The following is a 19,719-nucleotide window of genomic DNA, read 5'->3' on the forward strand; positions in this document are numbered from 1 at the left end:
GGTCCCTGCAGCGCCCTCTGGCGCTCAGAGTCGGAAAGACGCAAGGAGGTGTTCAGAGCGCTCGGCGGAGGGATGAAGGAAATCTTTAAAAGGGATTTAGCTGCGGGATCAAACCGTGGAGCAGTCCATTTTTCTGCAGCAATCCTGCAGAGACAGGCTGAAGTCTGATTTCGGGTTTTAGTTACTAGGCAGTTGGGAGCCATAGGGGCTTTTTGAGCTGTAGTATGGCGAGGCCAAGCCTGGAGGCAGGGATACCAGATGGAAGGGCATTGTAACAGTCCTGGCAGACAAAATAGGACTTGAAGTAGAGGGATGATGGCAGAAAGAAAGCATTATGAGAGGGTATGGGAGAGAAAAGGAGCCCTGGTGGCGCAATGGTTAAGCGCTTGACTGCTAACCAAAATGTTTCTATTGCTCTGATGTCCCACGTGGCACTATCAGTCCCACATATCAGTGAAAACTGCAGTGTGACAGAGTTGGAAGGGACTTCGGAGATCCTCAGAGCCATCCCCTTTCCCATCTCCCCCATTTTACAGAGGAGGAAACTGAGGCCCAGTGAGAGGAAGGGAGTAGCCTAAGATCACACAGCTAGTTTGAGTCAAAGGTGGGACCAGAACTTAGGTCTTTGGATGCAGAATCTATGGCTGTCTCCACACAGCTTCTCTTTTGAACCCCAGAGGGGGTCAGAACCTGTGTTAGCAGAACCAAGAGCGTCCTCATCCTGGGAGTAATAAGGAAAGACAGTGACTGTTTCTGAGTAAACAGCTGTTTTCTATTTTGTATTTTGACCCAATCTGTATGCTGAGCAAATAATCCGAGAAGCTGGACTATATGAAGAATGCAGCATCAGGATTGAAGGAAGATTCATGAACAGCCTGTGATATACAGATGACGTTACCTTTCTTGTTGAAAGTGAAGAGGACTTGAAGCAGTTACGGATGAAGATGAAAGACTACAGCCTTCAGTATGGATTTCACCTCAACATAAAGAAAACAAAAATTCTCACAACTAGATCAATAAGCAACATCATGATGAATGGGGAAAAGATTGAAGCTGTTGAGGGTTTCATTTTACTTGGATCCATAATCTATACCCATTGAAGCAGCATTCATGAAATCAAATGATGTATTGTATTGGGCAAATCTCCTGCAAAAGACCTCTTTAAAGTGTTGAAAAGCAAAGATGTCACCCTGAGGACTAAGGCGTACCTTACCCAAGCCATGGTATTTTCAATTGCCTCGCATGCATGTGAAAGGGGGACAATGAATAAGGAAGATGGGAGAAAAATTGATGTCTTTGAATTATGGTGTTGATGAAGAATATTGAATATACCATGGGCTCAAAAAAAAAAACTTTTTTTTTTTTTTACCAGAAGAATGAACAAATCTGTCTAGGAAGAAGCACACCCAGAATGCTTCTTAGAAGCAAGGATGGTGAGACCCTGTCTTACATACTTTGAACATGTTATCAGAAGGGACCAGTTCCTGGAGAAGGACATCATGCTTGGTAAAGTAGAGGATCAGAGAAAAAGAGGAAGACCCTCAATGAGATGGATTGACACAGTGGCTGCAACAATGGGCTCAAACACAGCAGCAGTTGTGAGGGTGGTGCAGGACCAGACAGTGTTTCATTCTGTTGTACACAGGATTGCTATAAGTTGGAACCAACTTGATGGTACTTAGCAACAACAACGACATTCTTATTCCGTGTTTCTTCTTCTGTAAGATTATGTTGAAATATTGTCCAAAACAATAAACATTGACACCTTAAAATAAACTCAGTTAGACACTTTTTCCAGTGATCAGGATAAGCAATTGGTCTTTGATGTTGCAAAACATGTCTTGAGGAAGATAAAATGGGACACTGTGACCTTCATTTCTCCTTATGCTTATAACCAAAATGTACATCTGCAGGAGCAGATGACAGGCACTGTGGTAGAGTGGACAGAACTGGAAGCTAGGAAATCTGGGTTTCTCGTACTAGATACCATCTCGCTGGGTCTCCTTGGGCAAATCTGGGCCCTGTTTCCTTATCTAAATAATGAGGGCAGTTCTCAGTGATATTTAGGGTTCCTCCTCCCTCCTGTCACCCTTCTGCATAAATTCTGCTCCCTAGTTAAAGCAGAGAGTATAACTGCAGAAGGAGAGAGGTAGAAAGTAGGGAAGTGACAGCATTTAATTTAATGAATTTTTAAATCTAGTTTTATTTTTTCGACAAATATTTACTGAGTATCAATGTGCCAGGCACTTGGGCATCTTTTATGTGCAAATGAGAGAAGACCCACCAATGAATAAAGAAAGGCACACTGCAGCTTTAAGGAATCACAACATATGAACATGCAAATTTATTTAAAAAAATTACAGCATTTCTTCGCTTTACGAAGAGTTGGGTTAAAATAAAATTTGATTTTCCAAAATGCAGTTCACAATGAGCTTTTCAGAAACATTTCATTTCTAAGTTATTGACCAGACCCCTCGGGACCATATGCTGGGTCCTAGCTGAGCGCTGGGGACCCCCAGGGGAACACAGAGCTCATCATCTTGTGGGGAAGATGAACTGGTGACTGCAATTTAACACAGTCTGTGATATGGGCTATGACACCTGGTCAGACTTTGTCCTTGGGGACATAAAATGAAGTATGTTGAGATATAATTATGCAAACAACTTTGCAATGATCTAAGGAGTGATAATTCAAACAGAATTTGACTAAAGTAGGCTAACAGGCTAGTGGCTAACAGGGCAGGCTTTGGAGTCAAACAGATCTGGTTTGGAAACCCCCGCTTTCGCGGTATGACCTCGAACAAGTGTCTTTGCCTCTAGGAGGTATCCAGATACCAAGACCTTTGTCTTAGTCATCTAAATGCTGCTATAACCGAAATACCACAAGTGGATGGCTTTAACAAAGAGACATTTATTTTCTCACAGTAAAGTAGACTAAAAGTCCAAATTCAGGGTGTCAGCTCCAGAGGAAGGCTTTGTCTCTCTGTCGGCCTTCTCATCAATCTTCCCCCAGACTAGGAGCTTCTCTGCGCAGGGACCCCGGGTCCAAGGGATGCTCCTGGAACTGCTTTCTTGGTGGTATGAGGTTCACCACTCTCTGCTTGCTTCTCTTTCCTTTTATCTCTCGTAAGATAAAAGGTGGTACAGGCCACACCCCAGAGAAACTCCCTTTCCATTGGATCAGGGATGTGACCTGGTAGGGGTGTTATAATCCCACCCTAATCCTTTTTAACATAAAATTACAGTCACAAAATGGAGGACAATAGAATACTGGGAATCATGGCCTAACCAAGCTGATACACACATTTTGGCGGGGGACATAATTCAATCCATGACAACCTTCTTTATCAGGTTATTGATCTCAAATGATGATTTATATCTAACGATCAAATTCAACATGAAAATTAAGATGACTAGAATCTTAGCACTGTTGACGTATGTTTCTGTTCCAACTGGCTGCTGAGACTATGGTCAAAATGTGCGTATCCATTGAGTTCAAAAACCACGACAACCTTGAGTCTGTTTCTATCTCTATCGAGGCATTAAAAACCAAAACAGAACCAACCAAAAAAAACATCAAGCATGCAGAAGCCAAAGTAGTTGCTTCAAAATCTAAGTACATATTGACTTCGCATCAATATCATTGTCATCATCATGCAGCCCAGTGCCTGGCACGTAGTAAAACCAACCCACTTGTCGTCAATGCCATTCTGCTTATACCAACACGATGTATGTCAGAGTAGAACTTTACTCCATTGGGTTTTCTTTTTTAAAATTTATTTTGTGGTTGTTTTTGATAATACACACAGAAAACATACCTACACTAATTCAGCCCTTTCTACATGTACAATTTGTTGATATTGATTATATTCGTTGAGTTGTGCAGCCCTTCTCACCCTCCTTTTCTGAGTTGTTCCTCCCCCATTAACATAGACTCACTGCCCCCTAAAGATTAGATAGGAATATCTAATCTTTCAACTTGCTGTTGTCACTTTGATCCCATATAGAGAGTTCTTAAAAGAGCACAATGCTCAAGGCAGACATTCTTTACTAGTTTTGCTAATCTTTTTTTTATTATTATTATTGTTTAGTTTTAAGAAGACTCCAGGGATATTTTTGTTTTAAGTTTTGCTCCATTGGGTTTTCAATGGCTGATTTTTTTGAAGTAGATAAACAAGCCTTTGGGTGGGCTCTGGGTGGACTCAAGGCTCCAACCTTTCAGTTAGCAGCTGAGAGCTTAACCATGTCTAACACAAAGGGACTCCAGCACATAGTAAGAGCTCGATAAAAGCCAGCCATCATTTATGACGGTATCACATAGTAGGTCTATCCTACCTAAAGTTGTATGCCCCAATTAATCTCTATCACATCTCCCTGTTGATTTCTGTCATCATACCATCTGTAATTATCTTCTTTGTTTACTTGTTTGCCTCTTCACGGGCTCTCTCTCCACCTGAATGTAGAATGTAAGCCCCATTAGACAGGGGCAGTCTCATTGATGACTGGGCACCCAGGACCTAGTGGAGATCCTGGTACACTTCTGTGAGATGGATGAATGAGTGAATGAATAGTGGAGTCGTTCTCTTGTAACTATTCAGTGAAGACATGTTTACTCAATATCTTTCCTTCTACTTGCATTAGAATTCCTTAGTAATCCCCCTACCACCTCACACCTCTTGCCTATTATTTTAAGCCTCTTGGTAGGAACTCAGCCTCTCTGATATGTAAAATATAGGTACTCTGGAATCTTCAAAAATATGGGACTGTATTCTTACTGCATTTGAGATGGGATAATGGACCATGGGATACCAGCCCAGTGCCATGGGCATAGACAGAGAATTACCCCCTCCTCCCACTTTTTCTGCTTATTATACATTATAGGGGTGCAGAGGAGGCAAAGGGGGCTGAATTGAGAAGAGTGGGAACACTTTGGGGCTTATAAAATCTTTGTTAATATCTCCTTTTCTGGAGCTTGGTTAAACAGGGACACTGCTCTCATTGGCTCCATCAAGCAGGGTTTTACAAGGTCAGTAAAAAACAAGATTCTGTATCCGAAGCAATTCCGGCCTCCTTCTTGTTTCCTAGGGACCTAAGAGATCACCGTGACCGTGAGTGGGGATTAGCAGGGTATCAGGGAGGGCTCTTGTCCTAATAACAAGATGTCCTGAGCTGGAGGTTTATCAGTTTCCTCTGTAAGAGATGTATCAACGGCCTCATCAGTCCCAGTTCTTGGTCCTCAATGGACAAGAGGGACTTAAAGGTGGGGTCTAGGGCATCTGCTTTCACAGCTCCAAAACCAAGGAGGTCCCAACAATTAAGCAGAAACAAGGGGCTGGGCGGCCAGCCCATACACTGAGTTCCCAGGAGAATGATCCTTTTTTCTCAGATTTCCTTCGAGTCATTCATTGCTGGCCCTGAAGGCCCCCTCTGGCTCCCTATGGTCTTTGAAGGATGAGGGCACAAAATTGACTTGCTGGAGGTTTTCCTGACCTGACGTGGACTGAGCCTGTCCCAGGCCCTTTTGTCTCCTGCTACCCCTTGTAGGGCCTAGATACACAACAGTAGGCATGGCCTGGTCATGCTCCAGAGGGCAGTCCCAATACTCATCTGTGAGGAATGGTACATGTCCGGGCTCCTGGGGTGGTTCAAATAAGATGAGGCAGTCAAGACTGCTCTCTGACCTCTAGGGAGTGAAATGGTTTCTGACTTGGGTGGTTTAAAACTGGGAAAGAGGCCTCATCGGAAACTAAAACTGTACAGACCTCTAGCATCTGCCCACTGGGTGATTTTCACATCAACTTCTGTCTCAGTGACTGAAGACCGAGGGACCTCTTCTTTTCCCTCAGGCCCAAGGCCTGGCAGGTACTTCTTCCAGTGGGCCAGGCAGTGGTGAGCAGAAGAGCGGATTTCCCCACTCCGAAGGGCATAGATGACAGGGTTGACCATGGAGTTGAAAAGGCACAGCATGGAGCAGAAGGCGAAGACCTTCTTAATCTGGTCGCTTAGCTTGGTGGCAAGGCTGTAGATCATGAGGGCCAGTACTGGGAACCAGCAAATGAGCAGCACAGCCAGCACCACCCCCAGGGTCTTGGCCAATCTCACGTCCAGCCTCATCCGGGCCATTCCTGGCACCTGCCTTTCCTGGTGCCCAGCCAAGCTAGCTACATGCTGATGGGCCTTCCAAAGGACATGCCCATAGGTGTAGATGATGCCAGAGAAGAGGAAGGTGATGAACAGAAGCCAACCCAGCAGATAGTTATTGGGGATCAGCGGGAAAAGCTCAGAGCAGGGACTGGGACAGCAAGTCCATCCCATGAGGGGCAGGTAGGAGACCAAAGCAGAGAGGACCCACATGATGCCCAGGGTCACCACTGCCCTCCTCTGGGTGAGTAGAGCTTTGTATGTGGGTGGGTGGTGCAGGCAGAGGTAGCGGTCAATGGCGGTGAGAAGTAGACTGCCCACCGAGGCTGTGAAAGTCATGGTCACACTGCCTATCTTCAGCAGGAAGACGGCCTTGGAATCCACGCCATGGAAGACATGGAAATTTACAAAGTTGCAGGTAAAGACCACGCTGGCCAGGAAGTCAGCCCCAGCCAAGCTGCCAATGAATAGGTATGAGGGCTTCCTGCGGAGCCGGTGGGAGGACAGGATCAGGTAGAGCACAGCCAGGTTCTCCAGGGCACTTAGCAGGCCCAGAAGGGTACACAGCACCGCAACAGCTATCTTTTGGGGACCGTTCAGAATCATGTAATCCTTCATGAAGTTGAAATCCAAGCCATCCTTGGAGACATTGGCATCCACTAGGCATCTCTCCATGGGGTGGATCTCTCAACTTTAGCTGAACTTGTCAAGAAGACTTTGCTGTGGTACAATGGAAAGAAGAAAAGAGTCTTTTTCAATCAGCACAATAATGACATCACACAATAACTGATTCTATTCAAATCCTTTACCTGTGTGGATGGATCATATGTTGAAGAAATATCAATTTATATTTTGTTCCCCTGTATTTTGCCCTTTCTCCGTTCAAGAGGGGAGCCAGGTCTCTACTGTTTGCCTCAGGGGAAGTATGTGGAATGCAAGAAGCAGAAGTGGCCTGCAAGCTTTTTGGCCTTTTGTTTTCCAAAAGACTAATTTGAAGACTTCCCTTTGAGCATTAAGGAAATCCCCAAGGGTTCAAAAACTAAGATGAAATCAAAACCAAGAAGAAATGGATTCTGGAGTCATAAGGTTAATAGGTTTTTTTGCATTGGTGTTTTGTTTTGTTCACCAATTTTGGTAAGGTGCTAAAGTCTTAACAACTGTTTGGGGATGGGAGAGGCAATTTTGGCTTCGCACCAAGTAGGAGTGTTGTCTGATAAAATACAGGAGTCCAGCTAAATCTGAATGTCAGATAAACAACAGTTTTTTAGTATAGGTATGTATCGTATATTATGTCCTCGCCTCCTCAGCCCCCTGCTCACCACTGGCCCTGTCTTAGTCACCTAGTGCTGCTGTAACAGAAATACCACAAGTGGATGGCTTTAACAAAGAGAAGTTTATTTCCTCACAATAAAGTAAGCTAAAAGTCCCAATTCAGGGCATCAGCTTCAGGGGAAGGATTTCTCTCTATCAGCGTTCTCATCAATCTTTCCTAACTAGGAGCTTCTCTGCGCAGGGACCCTGGGCCTACTCCTGGCACTGTTTTCTTGGTGGTATGAGGTCCCCTATCTCTCTGTTCGCTTCTCTCTTTTATATCTCAAAATAGGTTGCCTCAAGACACAATCCAATCTTGTAGATTGAGTCCTGCCTCACTAATACAACTGCCGCCCATCCTCTCTCATTAACATCATAGAGACAGGATTTACAATATATAGGAAAATCACACAATACTGGGAACATGGCCCAGCCAAACCGGTACATACACACATTATCTGGGAAACGTAATTCAATCCATGACACTCCCCTCCACCCTGAAAGAAAAAAAAAGAGAAACTCCAAATTTCCCTAGAGGGATACAGTATCCAGATCATACAGGATTCCAACAAATAAAGGCCCATGGATTTTTTTTTAATAATATATATCCAGAAATTGTGTTTAATATGATTAAACAATAAGGAATAGAAAAACATGAGAATGGAATAAGAGACCGCCCGAGCAGGTTTGAAGTAGAATCAAGTAAAATTTCTAGAAATGAAAAATAAAGTCATTGAAAATGAAATGCTTAAGGGATAGATCATACAGCAGAACAGACCAATTGAAACTCATTGATCTAGAAAGTAGATCTGAAGACATTTCTCAAAATGCAGCATAAGGAGATGGAAAATATGAAAGAGAGGTTAAAAGACAAGAAGAATTGAAAGAAAATGTTTAAAATATATTTAATTGGAGTTTCAGAAAGGAAGAATAGAGAGAACTGGTGGCAGACACAGGGAGGGGTTAGTCAAAGACATAATAATGGAAAACTGTCCAGAATTAATGAGACAGACAGCCTCAAATTCAGAAATCACAGTGAACTTTGAGTAGAATTTAAAAAACAAATTCCACATTTGCATATATCATAATAAAACTTCAGAACACCGAAGACAAAGAGAAAAATCTACAAGCGATCACAAATAAAATAGAAATTACCTGCAAAAAAAGCCATAATTAAATGTAAACGCAGATTTTCCAATAACAAAAATAGAAGCCAGAAGATACAAAAAAGAAGAGAAAAACCAAAAAACCTGTCAGCCTATAGTTTTATACCCAGCTAAACTATTACTCAAGAATGAGGACAAAGTAAAAAAACGTTAAACAAATATAAAGAAAATGGAAAGAAAGGGCAAAGACCAAAGCTAGTTCTTTGAAAAGAACAAATCTCAGGAAAGATTAAGAAAAAAGGGGAGAAACCACAAATAAGAAAAATATTAAGCATGACAAAGAAATGACCAATAATCCTTTGAAAAAATGCTCACCCTCAAATAGTAGACAGAGAAATGCCAGTTAAATGCAAGTTTCACCCCCATCAGACTGGCAAAAAATAAGCCTGACAGTATTTGTGTTGGAGAAGTATGTGGAGAACACTCAACACATGAGAGTTAGGAAAGGTGTGGAGCAATAAAAACTCTCAGCACTGCTGATGGAGTTGTACATTGTTACGACCGTTTGGAATTGGTACAACCTCTTTGGAGAGCATTTTAGCAAAATCTAATGAGGCTGACAATGCGCCTGCCATCTTGGATGCGTCAATTCCACTCCTGGGAATATGCCCAGGGGAATTTTTGTGCATGTGCTTAGGGAGACATGTACAAGAACATTCCTTTTAGCTTTTTTGAAATAACAAAAGAATTGGAAATAATCTAAATGTCCGTCAAGTGGAAAATAGGTAAATTGTGATATATTAATACAAAGGAATACTATGAAGAAATGAAAATAAGACTAGAACTACACTTATCAATTGGAAACCCTGGTGGCATAGTGGTTAAGAGCTATGGCTGCTAACCAAAAGGTTGGCAGCTCAAATCAACCAGGCGCTCCTAGGAAGCCAAATGGGCAGTTCTACTCTGGACTATAGGGTCACTATGAGTCGAAATCAACTCTATGGCAATTTTTTTTTTTTAAATACTTATCAATGGTTAAGTGGTTAAGAACTTGGCTGCTAACCAAAAGGTCAGCAGTTTGAATCCACTAGATCCTCCTTGGAAACCATATGGGGGCAGTTCTACTCTGTCCTATAGGGTCACTATGAGTCAGAATTGACTTGATAACAATGAGCTCAGTTTGGTTTGGTTGTACTTATCAATAAGGATAAGTCTTAAAAACACAATGTTGGGCCAAAAGCCTAATCCTTTAGGAGAATTTAGAAGATTTATGAAGTAGATAAGGGAGAAGAGAATTTGAAGGCAGTGGCAGAGTATCTCAGAGAAATAGGAGGGAGAGCAGGATTGTTTTCCCAGACTAGGCCAGAAAGCAGCGCCTCACCTGAGGCAAAAGGAAATCTATGTGCCTCTACGTGGACATTTTAATGTATTTTTTACTGGTTATTTTTTTAAAGCATTAAAACACTAAAGTAGTTAACACTGAAAACCTGAAAAGTAGGTATATTGAAACTCACCATATTATTTTAAATTAACATTTTTTATTTATACTCAAATAGAATTTATTCTAATTTATTGGCTCCCCTTTAAATTTTGTGCCCAAGGTAAGTGTCTCACTAGCCTCACCCTAATCACTGCCCTGCTAGAGATTCCTAGGGACTGGACTTTGAGACAAGAAAGATCTGTGGCTTCCCCAATAATGGCTTCTTGGTGTGTCTAGGTAAGAAGATTGTAACAGCATTTTCAAATCTAACCCTCATAACAGCCACCACAGTAGGTATACTTACGCTCATTTTACAGAGAAAGAAACAGTCTCAGAGATAATAAGCTCTCTGGGCTTGTTGTGACTCAATTTTCGTCTCTGAAAAATGGAGGTGATGATAGTAACCCATCTTTATAGGGAATTCATATTGTGAGGTCTAAATGAACTACCAACCAAAACCAAACCCAGTGCCATCAAGTTGATTTCGACTCATAGCGACCCTATAGGGCAGAGTAGAGCTGCCCCACAGAGTTTCCAAAGAGCGCCTGGCAGATTCAAACTGCCGACCCTTTGGTTAGCAGCCATAGCACTTAACCACTACGCCATCAGGGTTTCCAAATGAACTACAGTAATATGTAAAATTCATTTAAAAGAGAGCTCTTAGGGAGTTTGTTGTTGTTAGGTGCCATTGAGTCAGTTCCAACTCACAACTCACAGTTCAATAGAAGGAAGCACTGCCTGGTCCTGTGCCTTCCTCATAATTGTTTTTATGCTTGAGCCCACTGTTGCAGCCACTGTGTCAGACCATCTTGTTGAGTGTCTTCCTCTTTTTTGATGACCCTCTGCCTTACCAAGCATGATGTTCTTCTCCAGGGACTGGTCCCTCCTGATAACGTGTCCAAAATAAACCAAGTCTCGCCATCCTCGCTTCCAAGGAACACTCTGGCTGTACTTCCAAGACAGACTTGTTTGTTCTGCTGGTAGTCCATGGTATATTCAATACCCTTTGCCAACACCATAATTCAAAGGCATCAATTCTTCTTCGGTCTTCCTTTTTCATTGTCCAGCTTTTGCATGCATAGGAGGTAACTGAAAATACCATGGCTTGGGTCAGGCGCACTTGAGTCCTCAAGGTGACATTTTTGCTTTTCAACACTTGAAAGAGGTCTTTTGCAGCAGATTTGCCCAATGCAATGCGTTGTTTAATTTCTTAACTGCTGCTTGCATGGGCTTTGACTGTGGATCGAAGCAAAATGAAATCCTTAACAACTTCAATCTTTTCTCCATTTATTATGATGTTGCTTATTGGTCCAGTTGTGAGGATTTTTGTTTTCTTTGTGTTGAGGTGTAATCCATACTGAAGACAGTAAGTGCTTCAAGTCTTCTTCACTTTCAGCAAGCAAGGTTATGTCATCTGGATATCATAATTTGTTAATGAGTCTTCCACTAATCCTGATGCCCTGTTCTTCATATAATTCAGCTTCTTGGATTATTTGCTCATAGTGGGTACCTATTACTAATTTTGCCCTTGCCCAAAATGACTTAGCTATTTACATATGAAAAACTGGGTTTCAGCTCCAATTGTGTCTACACCTGGGCTGTAAATGTGGCTAGTCTGAATCGAGATGGCAGTGTAAGACATACAGTAGGATTTCAAAGGCAGTAGGAAAAAAGAACATGAAATATCTCAATAATTCATGTTTATAATTAACAATATCAATATATACATACAATCATGTTAATAATTTTTATATTACAACTTGAAGTGATAATATTTTGGATATATTGGGTTAAATAAAACATGATTAAAAATTAATTTCACCTGTTTCTTTTTATTTTTTCTAAATGTGGCTATAGAAAAGTTAAAAATTGCCTATGTGGCTCTTGTTCTATTCCTATGGTACAGTGGTAGCCCGCACCAATGTGCTGTATGACCTATTAACAGCCACGTCAGAAGACCTTCCAGAGCAGGCAGCCCTGGTCCTGCTCAACCGGATACTTCACCATTCCCCAAACAGTCTGCTTTCCTGCCTCCATACCTTTGCCCTGGGGTTCCTTTCCCTGGCTTCCCTTCCTTCTTGAGCTTCCTTCTGGGCTCATCTCCTGCCTGGTGAAGGCTGCATTCATCTTCCTCCAACTAGATTAATAACTGCACTAACCAACACGTGTATGGGGTTTAAATTTGACAAAATATTCTTCATGGCCATAGTCTAATTTAATCCACACAAGTCTAAGATGTAGGAATTATGGTTGTTATCATTTCAAGGCTAATGAGGCTCAGAGACATTAAACCACTTCACTGAGACACATAGCTAGAAAGATTGAGCTCCTAGAGATCAGGGGCTGAGCCTTCATTATTTATGGATCTGCAGTGCCCTAGCTATATAGTAGGTGCTCAGAAACTGTCTATTTAGTTGAATGAAACCCACTTGGATGGAAAGGCGCTGTCTTGAATGGAGTAGACCCGAGGTAAGGGTATGAGAAGGAGGAGCACAGACAGTGTAAGTTCAAATCCCAGCCTTGTGACCTTGTTCAAGACACCTAATGGCTTGGTTTCCTCATCTGTAAAATGGTTTGTGTGTATACGTGTACGTGAATTTAAATAAATTAATACCTGCAAGTGCTTCTTGTTGTTGCTGCTGTTGCATTGTTGTGATTATAAGGAGCATACTCATATGGGGGGAATCCACTTACTTTGAGAGGTTGTTGTGAGAAACAACGTGTCTGGCACATAAGAAGCACTCAATAAATGGTAGACTTTATTATAATCCGGTGGCTTTTAAATTTTTAAGAAAGCAGCATGCTTTTTACAATTGATGGAATCCTTATTCATAGAACAGGTAAAATCTGAGTTCATGTTACTTTTGCCCTCTCTTCAAGGCAGCCCAGTTTCCTCTGTTGGAACCCTCGGACTCCAAGGACACAGATTAAAAACCTCTGATCTCATCTACCGCCATCATTTTACCACTGAGGAAACAGATCAAGGGTAATTTACCTAAGTTCACCCAAAAAATTCATGGCAGAGCCAGGACTGGATTCCACATCCCAAGTGGGAGGTAGTCACAAGACAAGATCTTGCACTTGGATGCACAGCTGGACAGCAGTGCTTCCCTACGACAGATCTAAGCTGAGTTCACATCTGAGCTGACAGAGACAGAAAGTGATGCCAGGCTAGTTCTGGTGGTGAGTGAGTGACAGTGCAAGTCTTTCTCAGCTCCCACATCTCCACCCTGCCACTTCTGGAGGCTTCCATCCCAAGGAACTGGAGATAGATAAAGCAATCCCCGTACCCTTCCTCCATACCACCTTCCTTCAGTCAGGGAATGACTTACCCACCTACAGCCTAGAAGAGGAATCGGGGCGGGGGGTACAGCTGGGATTTGTGCCTCACCCAGGCCTGGTGTGGCCACCACAAGGGGACTATTACCCAAAGTGGGTAAGGGCAGGAAATGCAGACATTTGAATGGAGATTCTAATAAGACAGCATCTGACAACCACAGGATATGCAGAGCAACAGGAAACTCAGTTCCCTGTCTGTCTTCCCTTTGGGCAGATAGACATCCCTTTCGGAGTCAGGAGACCTGGTTTCTAGTCCAGGCCATCCTCTAGGGCAAGGACTATGGCTTATTTGTCACAGAATACCCAGCACAGAGAAAGACTTGGTGTTCGATGAGCCAAAAAGTTGTTTTAGTTCCACCTCTGCCATGGCTTGTCATGTGACTTTGGGAAGTCCCTTTAACCTTCTGAGCTCCTTTTCTCATCTATGAAATGATAATACCATACCTGTCCTATTTTCCTTGGGGAGATCTCCATCAGAGCTTTTCTTTTTTTCATTGTGCTAAAATGTTATATAGCATAAAATTGTCATTTTAACCATTTTTCAAGTGTACAATTCAGTGCAGTAATTATCTTTATAGGAGGCAGTTGTGGTTAGTGGTAGAATGCTCGCCTCCTCCATGCAGGGTGCCCTGGTTTGATTTCTGGCCAACGCACATCATGCAGAGCTACCACCGTCTGTCAGTGGAGGCTTGCGTGCTGCTATGATGCTGAACAGGTTTCAGCAGAGCTTCCAGGCTAAGACTAGGAACAAAGGTGTGATGATCTACTTCTTGAAATCAGCCAGTGAAAACCTATGGATCACAGCTGTCCGATCCACAACCGATCATGGAGATGGCACAGGACTGGGCAGTGCTTCATTCCATTGTTCATGGAGTTGCCATGAGTCGGCAGCTGTCAAGGGCAGCGAACAACAACAACAATTATATTCACAATATTGTGCAACCATCATCACTATTTATTTCCAGAACTCTTCCATTACCCTAAACAGAAACCCTGGACCCAATAAACAGTAGAAACTCCCCATAATGCCCCCGCCAAACCCCTGGTAACAACTAATCTACTTTCTGTTTCTATGCATTTGCCTACTCTAGATTTTTCATGTAAGTGGAATTAAACAACATTTGTTCTTTTGTGTCTGGGTTATTCCACTCAGCGTAATGTTTTCAAGATTCATCCATCATAGTTTTTTAACCTGGAGTCCTTGGGTGGACTTTGACGTATATATCGATCCTTCAGTTCTTTTAAAGTGTATATATGTGTGTATATATATATATATATATAAAAGACTTTATGTCTGTGCATTTTTGTTAGGGGAAAGAGTGCATATATATATAATCAGCATGTCAGTACAGTTCCACATGCTAAGAAAAACTGAAGGATGCAAAAGCGTCTGTGCACTGACACTGTAGGAAGGTAAGAGTCAAAGAGAACCAACCAGCCAACTCTTTTCCCCACCTAGCAAAATTGCCAAAGGCCAGAAGTCCCCTGACGCCTTCCCTGGGTATCCAGAGGCTGCCACCTGGAGGAGCCCTGTCTCCAGCTGAGCACCTGGGAAGGGCACCTCAAGGGCAGGGGCACCTGCTCAGGGAACTGTGCATCACGGGGTTTGCTGACCCGAAGTGAAAAAAAGCGTGAAGTGAAAGAACGCCACTGTTACAGATGGCCCCACCGTGTTTAAAGTGCCGGAAGACCAAGATGTGAATTGAGTAGGACAACCCTTTGTGATGGCTGCCACACCTGCACTGGGAAGCTGAGATTTGACTTTTATGCTTGACTGGGTGTCTTAGTTTCCTAGTGCTGCTGTAGCAGAAATACCACAAGTAGGTGCCTTTAAAGAACAGAAATTTATTTTCTCATAGGCCCTATTGATTCCTTCTCTGTAGGTAGCCCTGGGTGTGCCTTGGTTCCTCGCTGATCCTTAGGACTGTTACATAGAGTCTGTCTTCCCTGCCGTGTGTGTATCTGTGTCTAATCTGCCCTTTTTATAACTTAAAAGTGATAAGATTTAGAACCCACCCTACTCAGATATGAACTAATGAAAACCTTATTTCCAAATAGGATTGCATACACAGGTACAGGGTTTAGGATTCCAACACATATCTTGGGGGGATGCAATTTAAACCATAACACTGGGAGTGGGGAGGCCTGGGTTCTAGTCCCTGTTCTTCCACTGTGTGACTTTGGATGGGTCCCTTCTTCTCTTGGGGCCTGTCTTTTTCTCATCTCTAAAGCAGCTGGGTTGGGCTAGGTGACTTCTAAGGTCTCCTCTGAGAGACCACATTGGACTCCAATGCCACAGACTTTGGAACCAGACCTCCCTGGTTTCTGTAACTTCTGTAACTTTGTGACCTTGGGCAAGTCACTTCACCTCTCTGAATCTCTGCTTCGTTCATCTGTAAACCGTGAGAAAAACTACTTGTATCAATCACATTATTGTGCACACCAAGTGACAGAAGTTAACCAAGTTCATGGCGCAGTGCCTGGCTTACAGTAAGAGCCTAATGAGAGGCAGGCAGGATGTGCTCAATAGAGTTGGATTATAGGATTCTAACAGGATTCTGTGTTCGAGTCTTGCCCAATCTTCATCTGAGAACCTCAAATAGAGGCAGACAGAAAGATCTGCACTCATTCTCTACTGAAGCTTTACCACCATGAGAGCCAAATCAGCACATTTTAAAAACTTGTTTGACTGGCATGAATGACCCATCAGTAATAGACCAAGGTGACTCTCGTGATCCGCTCCCCAGCCAGCTGGGCCCTTGGTCTCTGTCTGGGCATAGGAAGGGTGTCGTAAGGACTTCTCTTCACATTTCTTCCTTGGAGTCCCCATTGTGCTTAGTGGCACTTGCTTGCAGTTGCAAGACAGTTTTCTGAAGTCTTGGGCTCTAGGCTGTGTGCCTTTGCCCAAATCTTAGCAATTTTTTCAGGCTCTACATCAAAAGTCATTTCCTCCAGGAAACAGTCTCTGCTCTCCCCTCACCCCTCCAGTTGGCTAAAACTCATTGAATCCTACTGCATAGATCACTATCTACCTTGTATTATTTGTGTCCACTCCTCATCTTGCTTCCAGGACTGTGAGCTTCTAATCTGGAGCTTAGAATGCAGGTGTGAGTCATTTTTGTAGTCCACTCCTCTTCACACCAGAAAAAGTGTCTCTTAGCATAAATGTTATGCCCACAGTAGATTCTCAGAGAAGATCTTTTGAAAGAGAGGCTAAAGCTAAGCTAAGTAAACCTTATGGAGAGAGAACTCAGCGCAGCTAGGCGAGACAATTAGATGGCCCCCCAGACACTAGTCTCTGTTCCTAAGCCCATGGCAGACATTGCTCGTCAGCCATTGTCTTCCTTCACCTTAACCTTTGCTGTGCTTCTTGACATAATGCTCCTGGGCCTGGGAATCAGACTTGTGGAAAGGAAAGAAGTGGGAACCACAGCTGCAGGCTATAAAGCAGAAATTGAGCTAGAAGGTTGGTGACTGTCCAGGCTCTGACCTTGTGCACAGACTACCAAGGTAGTCACGCCTAAGATGGGTGTGGCAGGGAAGGTGGAACAGCACTGTAGGGGAAGGAATTTACAATATGACTCACAGGAGACGTTTATTAATGCCAGGCAGAACGTAGAAGATGTGCTAGTAGAGAACTAAAAAGAGTTGCCAAAGAGATTGTTTCCCAAATCGATTCCTTTAACAAATTCTTCCTGGGATTTCCGGGCACTGTGCCTGGCAAAAGGTAGGCATGTGAATAAATATTTTAAAGTTGATTTATTGAACGAACGAATAAATGCATATTAGGAAAAAAGCAGACTTCTCCAGACCAGCTTCTGGGGTTCCTTTTCCCTCAGCTGCCAGGAAGCTCAGGGCTAAATGTAATGGCTAGCTGGTAGTCCCAGAGCCATTCAAGGTTCTTTTTTATTTATTTTTTATTATACTTTAGATGAAGGTTTACAGAACAAACTAGGCTTCTCATTAAACAGTTAGTGCACATATTGTTTTATGACATTGGTTAACAACCCCACGGCATGTCAACACTCTCCCCTCTCGACCTTGGTTTCCCTGTTATCAGATTTCCTGTCCCCTCTTGCCTTCTAGTCCTTGCCCCTGGGCTGTTGTTTCTTTTTAGTCTCGTTTTGTTTTACGGGGCCTGTCTAATCTTTGCATGAAGGGTGAACCTCAGGAGTGACTTCGTTGCTGAGCTAAAAGGTTGTCCGGGGGCCATACTCTTGGGGTTTCTCCAATCCCTGTCAGGACAGTAAGTCTGATCTTTTTTTGTGAGTTAGAATTTTGTTCTACATTTTTCTTTAGCTCTGTCTGGGACCCTCTATTGTGATCCCTGTCAGAGCAGTTAGTGATGGTAGCTGGGCACCATCTAGTTGTACTGGACTCAGTGTGGTGGAGGCCGTGGTAATTGTGGTCCATTAGTATCTTTTCCTTGTATCTTTAGTTTTCTTCATTCTCCCTTGCTCCCAAAGGGGTGAGACCAGTGGAGTATCTTAGATGGCCGCTCACAAGCTTTTAAGACCCCAGTCGCTACTCACCAAAGTAGAATGTAGAACATTTTCTTTATAAACTATGCATTCAAGGTTCTTGATTCATTTATTACTCTTTTTATTGTTACTGTTAATTGCTGTCAAGTCGATTCTGACTCACGACGACTCCACGTGTGTAGTGTAGAACTGCTCCATAGGGTTGGTTTTCAAGGCTGTGACCTTTCAGAAGCAGATCACCAGGCCTGTCTTTCGACGCCCCTCTGGGTGGTTTCGAGCTGCCAACCTTTTGGCTAGCAATTGGGTGCTTAACTGTTTGCACACCCAGGGACTCCTATTACTCCTGTTAGTGGTTTCTAATGCTTTGTTTTTATTTTAACTGTCCTAATTCATATTGTGGAGTCCCTGGGTGGTGCAAATCACTAATGCACTCAGCTGCTAATATAAAGCTTGAAGGTTGGAGTCCATTTGGGTATGCCTTGGGAGAAGGGCCTGGTGATCTACTTCTCCCAAGTCAGCCATTGAAAACCTTGTGGAGCACAACTCTACTCTGAAACACGTGTGGTCTCCATGAGTCAGAATTGATGGCAACCGGTTTAGTTCATATTATAAGCCACCTCCAGTCCTTTTTGAAAATAATCTGTAATTGACAACATTGGGGCAAATGACCATTGAAGGCTCTTCTAGAGTTTCTTAAGTGTCTATTGGTTTTCTGCCCTGCGGGGCTGAAGGATTCCATCCCAAGCCTGCTGTCCACTCACCACACATCACCCTTCACCCTGGGTTCTGTGGGCTCACTGTTGTTGGACATGCTATTTCTCTCCGGACCTTCCTTCCTCAACTGTCTGTATCTCCAGCCTCCCTCCTGGGTGGGCTTGAACTAGGTGCTATCTGAGGCTTCCTTCCACTGCAGCAAATGTTGAGCGCCAAGGCTTTGGGATAAAAACATCACTGGGTTCAAAACGCAGCCCTGCCCTTCATGGGCTGCGTGTCCTTGAGGGAAGTTATTCAAACTCTCTGACCTCAGTTTCTTCATCCGTCAACAGGGAAACTAATACCTACCATTCTTGATGTGCAGATTTGATAATTATTTTAAATTTGTTAAGCAGTATCTTGACTGCCTGATTGAACTACCTATAGACCCTGTGTGTGATGTAGTGGGGAAAAAAAGGGTTCCAAGTTAGGAATCAGTGCTCAGGATTTGAGCCCTGGATCTGGCGCCAGCCAGCTATATGGAGAAGTCACTTACTTTCTCGTCCCAGTATAGCCATCTGAAAAGTAGATTGGAGGAGGAGGATGATGAGAATAATCAACATTTATTGATTGCTCTGTACTTGGCATTATATTAAGCATTTTATTATCTCATTTAAACCTCAAAACAACCCTGAGACTGGTGTTATTATTATTTTCCACATTTTAGAGATGAGGAAATTGGGGCCCAGAGATGTTAAGATACTTGCTGGTGGCACTGAAAATCTCCACTCTTACCCATTTCTCTGAGGACCCGGATCTCATCTTATTGCTTTGAGTTCTTCCTTCCCCACCTCCAAGCAATGCTTGGTGGCATGGATTGAATTGTGTCCTCCGAAAATATCTGTCAACTTGGCTAGGTCATGATTCCCAGTATTAGATGATTGTCTACCATTTTGTCATCTGATGTGATTTCCCTATGTGTTGTAAACCCTATCACTATGATATAATGAGATGGATTAGTGGCAATTATATTGATGAGATCTACAAGATTAGACAGTGTCTTAAGCCAATCTCTTTTGAGGTATAAAAGAGAGGATCAAGCAGAGAGGCATGGGGACTTCATAGTACCAAGAAAGCAGTGCCAGGAACAGAGCGCGTCCTTTGGACC

General features: G+C 43.0%; 1 protein-coding gene across 1 annotated transcript in view; it reads right to left on the reverse strand.

Annotated features, from left to right (window-relative positions):
- Positions 1-2,367: 2,367 nt before the first annotated feature.
- Positions 2,368-19,719, reverse strand: part of CNR2 (cannabinoid receptor 2) — a 31,907-nt gene continuing 14,555 nt past the window's right edge. The window contains exon 2 of the mRNA XM_049878256.1: positions 2,368-6,861. Coding sequence (XP_049734213.1) covers positions 5,737-6,816 — 1,080 coding nt within the window. The 5' untranslated portion in view covers positions 6,817-6,861 and the 3' untranslated portion in view covers positions 2,368-5,736. The remainder of the gene's footprint in view (positions 6,862-19,719) is intronic.

The sequence above is a fragment of the Elephas maximus genome, chromosome 3 (genome assembly GCF_024166365.1).
Source record: "Elephas maximus indicus isolate mEleMax1 chromosome 3, mEleMax1 primary haplotype, whole genome shotgun sequence".
NCBI classification, from domain to species: Eukaryota; Metazoa; Chordata; class Mammalia; order Proboscidea; family Elephantidae; genus Elephas; species Elephas maximus.